The sequence below is a fragment of the Fringilla coelebs genome (assembly GCF_963513975.1).
Source record: "Fringilla coelebs genome assembly, chromosome: 27".
Lineage (NCBI taxonomy): Eukaryota > Metazoa > Chordata > Aves > Passeriformes > Fringillidae > Fringilla > Fringilla coelebs.
This window is the reverse complement of record NC_140053.1, coordinates 3285224-3298030: the sequence shown is the minus strand read 5'-3', so window position 1 is coordinate 3298030 and position 12807 is coordinate 3285224. Positions and strand designations below refer to the sequence as shown.

General features: G+C 55.9%; 1 protein-coding gene across 1 annotated transcript; it reads left to right on the top strand.

Annotated features, from left to right (window-relative positions):
* Positions 1–899: 899 nt before the first annotated feature.
* On the top strand, positions 900–11358 carry EZH1 (enhancer of zeste 1 polycomb repressive complex 2 subunit; the record flags this gene model as incomplete). The annotated part of the gene is made up of 20 exons (XM_084222065.1): positions 900–934; positions 1452–1572; positions 1920–2048; positions 2326–2445; positions 2940–3060; positions 3746–3919; positions 4780–4882; positions 5119–5282; positions 6055–6146; positions 6708–6882; positions 7288–7484; positions 7894–7985; positions 8516–8556; positions 8959–9084; positions 9584–9762; positions 10261–10356; positions 10709–10790; positions 10915–10995; positions 11112–11196; positions 11298–11358. The coding sequence occupies exons 1-20, from the start codon at positions 924–926 to the stop codon at positions 11356–11358; spliced, it is 2250 nt and encodes a 749-aa protein (XP_084078191.1). The 5' UTR covers positions 900–923.
* Positions 11359–12807: the final 1449 nt, after the last annotated feature.

The window sequence follows — 12807 nt, the reverse complement described above, 5'->3', positions numbered from 1 at the left end:
ATGCCGGGCCCCCGCCCCACCGGACTCGGCGGAGCTCCCAGATGCAGGCGGGCCGGCCCTGCTCGAACCCCGCAGTCACCCTGCCGGAGCTGCGGGGAAAGGGGGCCCCGGGATAGCCGGCACTCCGCACGACGGACGGGGACGGACGGGGCCCCCGCCGGGGCAGAGGCAGCTCCGTCCGCTCCCCAGCGCCGGGGCCCCCGGGGCAGGAAAGCGGCCGCCAGCAGCCGCTTCCTGCCCGGCGCCGCCACAGGGAGGCCCGGCGGTGGGGCCAGAGCGACCCGGGACCACCGGGACGGCTCGTCGGGGAGCGTGGCCACGCCGGGCAGGGCTGCCCCGGGGCCCGGAGGGCGGTGGAACCGGGCGGGAACGGCGCTGTCCTACTAACGCTTCCCGCGGGACCAGGCCGGTCCCGCAATAGGGGCCGGGAGGGCCCAGGCACACCGAGAATGGGCGGGCACGCCGCCGAGCCTCCGCTTAACCCGTTTCTCGCAGCCGACAGGGGTGTCGTCCAGGCTGGAATGGATCCGCTCTGCCGGGGCAGCCCATGCGCCCCGACCCACCGGCACCGGTACCGGCACCGGTACCGGCACCGGCACCGGCGACGCGGGGCGGGGCCTGGGGATGTGAGGGGCGGGGCCTGGAGATGTGAGGGGCGGGCCTGGGGTAGCGAGGGGCGGGGCGGGGGATGTGAGGGGCGGGGCGGGGCCTGGCGGTGTGAGGGACCAAGGGCGGGGCCTGGCGGTGTGAGGGACCGGGCCCGGGGCGGGCCGAGGCAGGGTACGGTGCCTGAGGCGGGGCCGGGGCGGGATCCGGAGCCGGGTCCGGTGCCTGGGGCGGGCCCGGGGCTGGCCGGGGGCGGGGGCCGGGGCGGGCCGGCGCGCGCGCAGTGTGGCGGGGGCGCGCGGCCTCCCCCTGTCGCGATGGCCGAGCAGTGAGTGCGGGCGGGGCCGGGGGGTCCCGGGGGTTCCCGGGGGTTCCCGGGGGGTAGCGGGTCCCCGCGGTACCAGCCGGGCCCCGGGGGCAGGGAGTTGCGGGGCTCGGGCCCGCTCCCCCGGGCCGGCCTCGGCTCGCTCCGGTTCTTGGCGGAGCTGGGACGCGCTCAGGCCCGGCCGGAGCGGCAGGGAGGGCGGCTGGAGTGGAGTCGCGGCTCTCCGGTGGCGTGTCCCGGGGAAGGGCGGGGAGCCCAGCTAGCCCCGGGCTCACGGGCTGCCCCGGGGGCTCGGGGGACAGCACGGGCGGTTCTGGTCAGCGCCTCCCCTCGCTGCTGTCCCGGGCCTGTCCGTGCGCTTCGGCTGGGGGTGTTCCGCAGTCAGGAGCACTGCAGAGCGACGGCGTTATTTTGTTTGGTTTAAGTCTGTGGTGCATAGAGTGTTTTTGCGATCCACAGGACCGTTTTTCGGGGTTGAGCTCTCCATTATTTAATATTTATTCTTTCTGTACTGTTACAGAAAAATGGAAATTACCACTCCTCCGACATCCAAATGTATCATGTACTGGAAAAGGAAAGTCAAGTCCGAGTACATGCGTCTGCGGCAGCTCAAGAGGTTCCAGGCAAACATGGGAGCAAAGGTACAGCCACAGCAAGGACTGGGCTGAGATGCCCCAAAAAGAATTCATTTCAGTTCAGAGTGTCTGAGTGATGCCAGAGGGTGTCAGCAAGCTGAATTGATAAGCTGTGCTTGACTTGCTAGCTGGATCAATGGGAAGAGATGCCACTTCTCCTTGTGCTCTGTCTTGAGCTGTGTGGGTAGCAGCTGTTGCACACACGAGGCCATTGAACAAGCACTGGTGTAACTGCAGCAGGAGAGCTCATTTCCAGTTGTTTTTTACAGGATCTCCTTGCTGAACCCTTTCAGTTCTGTGGGAGTTCTCAATGGGTTTTCTTAATTTTTGAGAGCTCCTCTCTCTCCTTTCAGGCTCTCTTTGTGGCCAACTTTGCGAAGGTTCATGAAAAGACTCAAATCCTTAATGAAGACTGGAAGAAGCTTCGAGTGCAGCCAGTGCAGCTGATGAAGCCAGTCAGTGGGCACCCATTCCTGAAACAGGTGTGCAGAGGAAAAGGGGCAGTATCAGCAAGTGGAGACTGGAACCAGGACTCTGCAGGGAGCTGTGGGGATATGGATGAGTTTTTGTCTGTGTTGTCCATGCCTCGCACTTCTGGAATGCAGAAATGGATAAAAAGTACCCCCAAGGCTTTTTCCTGTGATGGAGTCCACAGAGTGCATGTGGTGCTTCTGTGTTTGTCCTGAATTCAGTTTTCCTCAGGCTGTGGCAGCCTCCCAGAGTGGTTCCTCACTGACCTTCTCTGTACTTGTATTCCAGTGCACTGTTGAGAGCATTTTCCCAGGATTTTCAAGCCAGACACTGTACATGAGGACCCTGAACACAGTGGCACTGGTGCCCATTATGTACTCCTGGTCCCCTCTTCAGCAGAATTTCATGGTACGTGGGAAGCAAGGGGGCTCAGTGAGGTCAGCATCTGATTGTTACAGTTGGGAAGTGGTTCTTCATCCCACTTGTTTCAGGCAACATCTGCTTGAGAGATGATGGAAAGTGTTGCTTTAGTTGCTTGTTTTGTAGAATCCCAGCCAGCCTTGTCCACACTACCTCACCAGGTAGTCTCCTTTACATGTTGCTTCTTGACCATTGTTTCACAGGATTCAAGGAGTAAATATGTTTTTGGGGGGTTTTGTTTGTTTGTGTTTTTTCCTAAGATTTTTATTTCCCTTTATATGAAGAAGTTTATTTCTTAGGCAGGTCCTTTTGTTTGTGACTGGGTTACAATGGGATAGCACTGATGTGTCAGTGATGAGACCTCTGAAGCTTTGCTGTGCACTGTGCTGTTGGCAGGTCTGAGGGACCAGAGCAGCCTTGGGCACAGCCCTGTTGGGGTCAGCAAACACTGCTTTTCTGAGTTGTGTCTGATCTCTCTTCAGGTGGAGGATGAAACAGTTCTGTGCAATATCCCTTACATGGGTGACGAGGTGAAGGAAGAAGATGAAACTTTCATTGAAGAACTTATTAATAACTATGATGGCAAAGTTCATGGAGAGGAAGGTAACCTGGGAGCAACCAGCTCTGTCCACTCCAGGCCAGGCTGGATGGGGCTTGGGGCAACCTGGCCTAGTGGCCTGTCCGTGGCAGAGGTGGAACAAGATGAGCTTTAAGATCCCTTCCAACCCAAACCTTCCTATGGTCCTGTGGTTCAGTCTCTTGCAAATAACATATCCAAGTAGTTCAGAAGTCAAAAGGTGGCAGCAGCAACCAGCTTTTCTGTGGGAGCTCTCAGAGCAGGGAAACAGGATGGTGCCTGCCATTCTCCTTTGCAAGGACACATTCCTGCCTTTGGGTACCTCACTCCATTTTAGTGCCTGGAGTGCTCTGGAGCCAGTTCTGTGTACAGAGATTCACAGGCATCCTCTGGGATGCTGAAAATGTGCTAGAGGGGGAGTAGCTCAGCAACCCTGTTCTGCTTGTTGCCTCAGCCAAGAGTTTAATCAATGAAAAGCGCTGCCTGCCCCATCATAAAATTTCCCAGCAGGGAAGAAGACAGAGAAAACTGGTGTGGCCTGTCCCCAGATTGCTGAAAATGATACATCACTACTGACTTTAGTGCTAAAATCCCACCTACCCCAAAAAAACTGAGAGAAGGGCTCTGGTGGGTAGCAGAGCACGTAGGCTTGTGGTTTGCTATGGCAAGAAATGAGAAAGATGGTGGCACTGCCACTTCTGTGTGTTTCAGAAATGATCTCAGGGTCAGTCCTCATCAGTGATGCTGTGTTCCTGGAGCTAGTGAATGCTCTGAATCAGTACTCAGACGAGGAAGAGGAAGGACACAATGATTCGGAAGTGAAGCAAGAGGATGGAAAAGAGGAGCTGCCAGTGACAAGGAAAAGAAAGCGAATTGCAGTGGAAGGTGGGTTTGCCCCCAGAGAACTGAAGATTATATTGGTCACATTTCTGTCCTGCCCCTCCTGAGCACTGCTCTCCTGCCATCGCTGGGTTTTTAATGTGCCAAGAGCAGTTCCAGCTTGACCAGTTCTGTAGCAGAAGGGAAATGGTTTGTTCTCACTGTCCGCTGTGGACAGGAGAAGAAATCACCATCCAAAAGTGTGGTGAGAAGTTATTTAGATGAGTCATCTGGAAATCCACTTCCTGGTGAGATTAGCAGAGCTAGGTGTTATCTGAGAGGCTGTGGGATGTTTTCAAGTGCTGGTCTGGCAAACACCTGTCAGGGAGGTGTGGGTGGATCTGTTTCTGTGGGAGGTAGGGAGATGGATGTTTTCAAATCCCTTCCAGACCTGCTTTCCATGTATTAGTGTTCCTCTTCCCTCTCCTGTACCACCTGGAGCTCTTGTTGCCTAGAGGAAGCTCTGGTTTGTGGGATTTTCATGTGTCCTCGATGACCTTTTGAATGCTGATGGGTAATTATGTCTTTGTCCTTGATCTGTAGTGATGCGGGTGGCACAAACACCAACACTTCTGTGGATATAGAAAAGCATTGTCTGCAAGTTCTGCCTTGGCAGAAATAAATAGTAATAGCACTTAAGAGAAGTTAGTACTTCCAGCAGTACATCATGCTGCACTGAAAGTAGCCTAGCACTGCTTCTGGGAATACCTCAGCCTGGTTGCAGATCACAATGTTCTCTGTTGTGCATGGGATTACATTTCTGTCTTAAAACACAATCCTGAGCATCTCTGAAATTGCTCTGTGCAAGGAGGAAAGAGCCATCCATATCAGCTTGTCTGAAGAATTGTGTCTCCTCTTCTTTGCAGGTAACAAGAAGTGCTCAAAGAAGAGGTTCCCCAATGACATGATATTCACTGCTATTTCTTCCATGTTTCCTGAGTATGGCTTCCCAGAGGATATGAAAGAAAGGTAGAAAATCCCTGCACTGTTGTCTGTTCCCTTTCTTAGCAAGAGTTGAAACCTTTATTTCAGAGACCAGCACTGTGGGCTGGCTGTGCCACAAAGCTCAGTGCCTGCAGGCTCTGTGAGCAGAGTGTGTTACAAACTGCAGTTTGGCCTTGAGCTACCTGGGCCACAGCCTGATGATGCTGTAAAGCTGTCCCAGACGGGGAAAGCACATCCCTGCATGTTTGTGTTTGTCACAGGTACCGGGAGCTCACGGAGGTGTCCGACCCCAACGTGCTGCCGCCGCAGTGCACTCCCAACATCGACGGGCCGTGCGCCAAGTCGGTGCAGCGGGAGCAGTCCCTGCACTCCTTCCACACCCTCTTCTGCCGCCGCTGCTTCAAGTACGACTGCTTTCTGCATCGTAAGTGCCACCTCAGCCGGACGCTTCCCTAGAGCCCTTTCTCCTCAGTTTTCCTCTGCACACCTTGCTTAGTCCGTGCTGGAGTCTCTGGAGGGTGGTGCCTCATGAGGTTGCAGTGGGGCCTTAGGAGCTGACGGGTGCCCAGAAGCCTTTTGTACAGACGGCTCTGCTCTTTGCTCCCACGGACGGCAGACCGACGTGCGTGGCCGTCCCCTCTCCGCGCTCAGCACGCCGCCTCCAAGCTCCTGGCAGTTTGTGCAGTAGTCCTGCCACCACCAGACTTTGCTCTTGCTTTGCAGAAGCTCGTCAGTGAAAGGCATGAATGTTTCACTGCCAAAGTCTGGACATGCCCCTGTGTTTTGTTGCCTCCCTGGAACTTACAGCTTCGTCTTAGTCATGTTGCTGCGGTTGGTCCTGCCAAAGCCTTTTGGATACTGATTAGCTGCTGGACCTGCTGTTCTCCAGGTCTTAAGGGCTTCTTTGGGAAGTCACAAGACTTTTTCCAGTGAATTATTTATTAAAAGATATAATATTAATATGACGTGGTCTTTTTGTTTCAGTGTGAAAGCTGATCCTTCTCCTTTGGCCTCTCTTTCCCAAGCTGCCTAGTGCCCGTTGTGGGTTGGAGCAGGGTTACCCTGTGGGTCTGGTCGCCCCAGGCCCCACTACCAAGGAAACCCTCAGCCACACAGGCTCCTGCTTCCTGTCCCTTGCAGAGTGGGGGGAGACTCTTGGAGAATGCTAATAGTAAAGATAACTGTTACTTTTTCAGCTTTTCATGCTACTCCTAATGTGTACAAACGAAAGAATAGAGAGACCAAGATTGAGCCAGATCCTTGCGGCGCAGACTGTTTCCTGTGGCTGGTATGTTTCTCTGTCACCTTAGAAATCATGAGAGAAGTGCCCTAGCCAGCTCTGCTCTGCAGAGCTCTGTGGATCGTTTGCACAACTTGGATGATTTTTTCAGAATTAGTTCTGGTACTTGTTGGATTCAGAGGAGCATGAATGCAAATGCAGACCTTACCAGATGCAAATTATAGCAGATCTCCACCAAAGACTAATTCCAGAGCTGGCAGATGGGAAATTCTGTGACAGATGATTTCTCTGGACTCAGTGCAATGTTAGAGAAAGTAAGCCCCTGCTAAAAAGGAGCAGAGCGAGAGGTCAGGAGGATCCAGAGGAGTGGGCTGGAGGTTCAGGCCAGGGAGCCTCTGCTGACTGGGTGGCAATGCCAAAGGGAACAAAGTGGGAACATGCAACCCAAGCTGCTGGTTTGGCACTTGCTGAAGGGACCACATCTGGCCAGCCCCTTCTACCTGCTCTTGGTGGTGGCAGGACAGGGCTTGTCCCAGGGCCTGTGGAAGAAAAGCCTTCCTGCATTCCCTGGTCATCTGCCACCTGTCTTGTCTTCTGCTCTGCTTGCAGGAAGGAGCCAAGGAGTTTGCTGCCCTGCACAACCCCCGGTCCAAGTGCTCCGGGCGTCGCCGCCGGCGGCACCATGTGGTGGGCGCGTCCTGCTCCAGCACCCCGGCTGTCACTGAGACCAGGGAGGGCGACAGCGACCGCGACACGGGCAACGAGTGGGCCTCTAGCTCCTCGGGTATGGTGCCAGTCCTGAGACACCCCACTCCTCTCTGTGAGGGCAGGCTGCTCCTTGCAACTGGAGTTCTCCCAGGCTCTCCTCTGCTTCCTGCACAGCTGGAGAATTTGGAGTTAGCAGTTCAGTGTTCCCAGCAAACCTGAGGGACACCAGCCCTGCCCTTGCTGCTGTGGGATTCAGTGTCCTCTCCCAGGAAGGAGGAATGTTGCCAGGCAAAGCAAGAGCTTTGCTGGGACCTGCAAAGCCCAGAGCTAGCCCTTGGCTCCTGAGCACTGTGCCTGGCCTGAAGCAGGATTGTGTGGCTGGGAGTGCAGGCAGGGTTACAGGGCACGAGGGGGTGACTGCTGCTCCCCAGAACCATGATGGCCAGGGTGTGTTTGGCTTACCATCTGCCTTTCCTGCCAGAGGCCAACTCCCGCTGCCAAACCCCCACTAAGCAGAAGCTGAGCCCAGCCTCCTCCCAGCTGTTTGCGGTGGAGACGCCACAGGAGCCCGTGGAGTGGACAGGAGCCGAGGAGTCACTCTTCCGTGTCTTCCATGGGACCTACTTCAACAACTTCTGCTCAATTGCCAGGCTGCTGGGGACAAAGACCTGCAAGCAGGTGGGTGCCCAGAGCAGGCGATGCAGTTGCAAGAGAGGGGCCAGGGCCAAAGCCACTGCCTGTTGGTTTTATTTCTCTGCCACAAAGCTCCCCACGGGAAGGTGCCACATCAATGCTTTTGGAGCTCATGGTGTTACTTTGCAGCAGTGCTGCTGTTGGCAGAGTGAGCCCTGTGTGCTGGTATTGTGGGTTCCCTCCCGTGTGCAGTGTCACAGCCTGGTGTGCAGGCACTCGTTTTCCAGGCAGGAGGAGGCAGTGTGCCATAGGCAGGAAAATGGGGCAGAGCTGCTGCTCTCTGGGCCCAGGCCTGGGAGCCTCGATGTGCTTACTCACACTCTCCTTATGCTTTTCATAAAACAACTGGAGTGCAGTGAACTTGTTTCTTCTTTTTGCTTGTGTTCTTCGGTAGGTCTTTCAGTTTGCAGTGAAGGAATCGCTTATAACAAAACTGCCAACAAATGAGTTAATGAATCCATCCCAGAAGAAGAAAAGGAAGCACAGGCAAGTGTTGGACAAGCTTGTTTTGTTCTTAAAATGCAAGCAGATCCTCTGCTTTTTGTGCCAACGCATTCCTGGTAATCCCCATCTGGCTCCCATCTGTGCGCACGTCCTGCTGTCACATGGGGCAGCTGCTGCTGCTGGGTGCTCTCCCTGGCCCAGCTCCAGGGCTGCTGCTCTGCCTGGGGGCTCAGTGGCCCTGCAGCCCCAGGCTCAGCTCAAGGAGAGGGCAGCACTGGCTGCTGGTCCTGGTGCCACTTCCCTAACAGCAGCCTCAGCTCCTTGACTTGTCACCCACTTTGTGTGTTGATCTCAATGTGTCCAGTATTATTCTGGCTCTGGTGTTTGGCTTAAAAAGCTTCTGCTACAGCTGCATCACTCTCATCTCTCTCCACTTTATGGTGGCTGCTGATCATTAATGCATGAATCTGCCAGGCCCATCTCTGCTGTGCTGGCTGCTGGTGCTGAGCAGTGCTGGCTTGCTCTCCCTGATGGCTTACACATCCCCTCAACCTTCTCTGCTCCTTTTGCAGGCTGTGGGCTGCACACTGCAGGAAGATCCAGCTGAAGAAAGGTAGAGTTGGCTGTGGCTGTGTCATAGGATGTTTGCAAGGGTTGAGTTCTCCAGCGGGGTGGCCGTGTCCTGCTCATCAGCCTGGCAGGTCCAGCCCTGTTGAGGGGAGTGACTGTCCCTGGCCAGGCTCCTTGGGGTGCCAGGGGCATCGTGGCCTTCCCAGTGCCCACTGAGACAGCGTGTGCAGCAGGGTTTGCTGCAGGCAGGGGAGGCTGAGGGCAGGGTGCAGCCCTGCTGTGGTCAGTGAGCACAGCCATGTGTGTGTCTGTGGGAGCTGGGTGCTGCCAGGCCCTCTGGGGCAGCTTGTACCTTCTTGGCTCCAGTGCCCTGCTCTTGCTGCTTTGAAAAGGTTCCTGCAACGTGCACCTTCCAATCTTGGCAATCTTTCTCTTCTTGTTCTAGATAATTCACCAACCCAAGTGTACAACTACCAGCCCTGTGACCACCCTGAGCATCCCTGTGACAGCTCCTGCCCTTGCATCATGACTCAGAACTTCTGTGAGAAGTTCTGCCAGTGCAACCCTGACTGTAAGAAGAGGTCAAGGACTATTGGGCAGGAAACCAGCCAGCTCTCCTGGGACAGAGCACAGGGAGGGTGCAGAGCTGGGGCTTGCTGGGTGCCTACTTTATTCCTGCACTTGCTGCTCTGTCCACCCACAGCAGTTCTGGTAGCAGCCTCTTAAAGTCCAAAAGGAGATGGTTCTGTGCTGCCATGCAGCTGTTGGCAGCTGAGACACTCCTGCTAGTGCTCATCCCTGTGTCTGTATCCTGTGGGTGCTGCTGCTGGTCCCCTGTGAGCAGGATGTGCCTCCAGCAGTTAGGCTGGGCATTGGGTCACTGCTCTGCCATGTTTGTTTTTCCTGTCTGGGCTTCCATTCCCAGCTCTGCAGTGGAGAAAACAGCCAGACTTTATTCTGTCCCTGCTCAAGATCTGGCTGGGGAGGGGCAGCTGGGGCAGAGACCCTGCGTGGCCCCTCTGTTCTCTGCCAAACCTCACAGTGCAAACCCACTGTGTGTGTTGCTGCAGGTCAGAACCGCTTCCCAGGCTGCCGCTGCAAGACCCAGTGCAACACCAAGCAGTGTCCCTGCTACCTGGCTGTGAGGGAGTGTGACCCAGACCTCTGCCTCACCTGTGGTGCTTCAGAGCACTGGGACTGCAAGGTGGTCTCCTGCAAGAACTGCAGCATCCAGCGAGGCCTCAAAAAGGTATTGATAGCAGTGTGGCAGGGGCTGCCTCAGGGCAGAGCTGACACACAGCTGCTGCTGCTGTGGAGGGTGGCGGGGAGTAGCTTCCCTGGAGCTGCCAGAGTGCCAGAGTCTGGAAAAGAAGCTGCTCTGCTCTGGGCCTCTGCAGCACTTACTCTGGAGTATGGATTGTAGATATGAAAATCAGGAGTGATTGTGAATGTCAAAATTAGGAATGGTGAGAGCAAGAGAGTGTATAAAGTGATTCTAGAAAAATTTAGTCTTGAATTCTGCTGGTTAGAGCAAGGAATTGAGCATTAAAAAAAAGGGAAATTCAGAGAAAGTTGCAAATTAGTGTGTGTCAGATCCTGTGCAGCTCCATGTAATGGTGTAAGTCTGTAGGGCGCTGTGTCACCATAATAAGGGGATGGACACTGGCTCCCTGCTGCCCCCATGACCTGTGTGCTGTGACGTGCTGTACCTGCCGACTCTCCCCATTTCCTTTCACTTTGGTTCCAGCATTTGTTGCTGGCCCCCTCAGACGTGGCTGGCTGGGGGACTTTCATCAAGGAGGCCGTGCAGAAGAACGAGTTCATCTCCGAGTACTGCGGGGAGGTCAGTGCTGGGCCTGTGCTGCTGGCCAGGCACACGGGGGCTGTGTGTGGTGGGAGAGCTTCCTTTGGCTGCAGGGTCAGCTGCCTTCCCTGGCTCAGCTGTGCCCATGGTCTGGAGATGGAGCCCTGTGCTATCTGGGGACACGTCTCAGTACCTCTGGCCCACCACTGTGGAGGAGGATGCTGTGTGCGTGCTGCTGCCTGAGAGCCCTGCTCTGGCCCTGCCCCATCCCTGGGAGCCCTGGCAAGCTCCTGAGGGGGGAGGGAGAGCAGGAAGGTGTTTCCAGCAGGCAGCCCTGGAACCTGGCTCAGCCCTCAACTGCTGAGTCTCTCAAGGTGATCTCCCTCTACAGCTCATTTCACAGGATGAGGCTGACAGGCGAGGAAAGGTCTACGACAAGTACATGTCCAGCTTCCTCTTCAACCTCAACAATGGTAACTTCCTGAGGTTTCCAGGGGTGGAGAGGCCAGGTGGGCAGGCTCAGCCCACCTCTTGCCTGGGTGATAGGCCTGGCCTTACACCATGGTTTCCTTCTTTTTTTTTTTTTTTTTTAAATAGATTTTGTTGTTGACGCTACTCGCAAAGGAAATAAAATCCGCTTTGCCAACCACTCGGTGAACCCCAACTGCTATGCAAAAGGTGAGGTCCCCCTGCCCAGCCAGGCCAGGCAGGACATGGTGCTGTGAGAGCTCCAGCCCACGCTGGGGCTGCACATCTCTGATGTTGCATCTCTGATGTTGCATCTCTGGTTGCAGTTGTGATGGTGAACGGAGACCACCGCATTGGCATCTTCGCCAAGAGAGCCATCCAGGCAGGAGAGGAGCTCTTCTTTGACTACAGGTACCTTGGCCAGCAGCAACCTTGGGCTGCAGGGTTGACCCCACCCTCTGTGCAGATTTGTGAGGGGAGCATTGCTGCAGCCATGACTTCCTGTCCTGTAGGTACAGCCAGGCAGATGCCCTGAAGTATGTCGGCATAGAGAGGGAGACGGACATCATCTAAGCTCCGGGGTGGTTCTGGCACACCTTGCTGCTGCACCTTGTAAGCAATGCCATGTTTGCTTCACGCTGACATGACTGCTGCTGTTCCTGCTGCTGTGTGTGTCACAAGTGCTACTTTCCATCCAGACACCAGAGAGACTCGAGGCAGGAGTGTAAGCAGCCCCTGGGCCATGGCTGTCCCAGGGTGGTATCCCCTCTGCCCCAGCTGGCTGGGAAATGGGGACTGCCCAGCTGTGGCTGGAGTGGCACCAAGGGATGCCTGGGGATGGGAGAGCAGCACTATGCAATATGATACTTTGAGTAGGGGTGCCACTGAGCTGGGTACAGGATGATGTTACAATCCCTGCCTGTTGTGACCCAGGGGAGGCTTCTCAGAAACCTTCCTTGGGCTTTGTGACTCCCTGGCTCTGGGAATAAAGGGGAAATATTCTCTGGCAGAGTGAGGTTTAGCCTTGCACTCCATGCAAAAAGGAAAGAAAAAAGCACTTTAAACTAATCCTCAGCTGTTGGCTGGGCCCTGTATTTTGGGGTGGAGGGACTGTGGGCTTCCCAGGTGTCTTGCATCTGTCAGTACCTCTGCTGGGATGTTGCTCCAGGGTTGGGGCAGGGCAGGCTGGATGGGGCCTGGGGTGACCTGAAGGTTGGGGCTGTCCCCTGAGAGCCACATATGCCACCAGCCTCCTGCCTGGCCTGGTGCTGGGTGCTGGGCTGTGCTCCCAATGTCTAGGGCTGGGTTCCCAGGATGACATGGGGAGCCTGACTGAGCCCTGACCTGGCTGCAGGCCCCCAGCCCACTCCCAGCTGTTTGGTCCAGGAAGACACAGAGGTGCTGCGTTTGCCTGGGAGCCAAGCCCTCCCTGGCCCAGCCCTCACCATACTTTCCCAGTCTCCCGCCATGGCAGGCCAGGCTGTCTGTCTGTCCTTCCTGTTGTCCATGATAGCCCCCTGGAGCATGGAGGTATTTAGGTCTGTCTGGAGCAGTGCTTGTGTCCCAGCACCTGCCTGAGCCTTGCTCCCTGCCACCACCATCTGCCCAGCTCCTGCCAGCCCTGCTCTTGCCTAAGCGTCTTCTGCCACTTCGGCCATATCTGCACTATGCCAGGCTTGTGTCTGTGGTTTGTTGACGGTGAATAATGGTAATAATAATGCACTTTAAATAACATGGCTTGTAGCCTTTGTCATAATAAAGTGGTAGCAAAGACCCTCCACTGCCTGCTGGCCTCTGTTACCCTGGGCAGCAGCCTGTCCCCAGCCTGTCCCCTGCCTGCTGGGCTCCGCCTGGCTGTCCCCAGCGTGGCTCCCAGGGTGCAGGGGGGACAGAGTGACCCGGTGCTGCCAGCTGCCTGAATCACACTGGCTCAGGGTGGGAAGGGGGCAGAGGTGGTGGTGGGGAGAGCAGGACATGATGTGTGTGTGCAGCAGCAACTGAGCTGCCTTTAGCCCCAGCTCA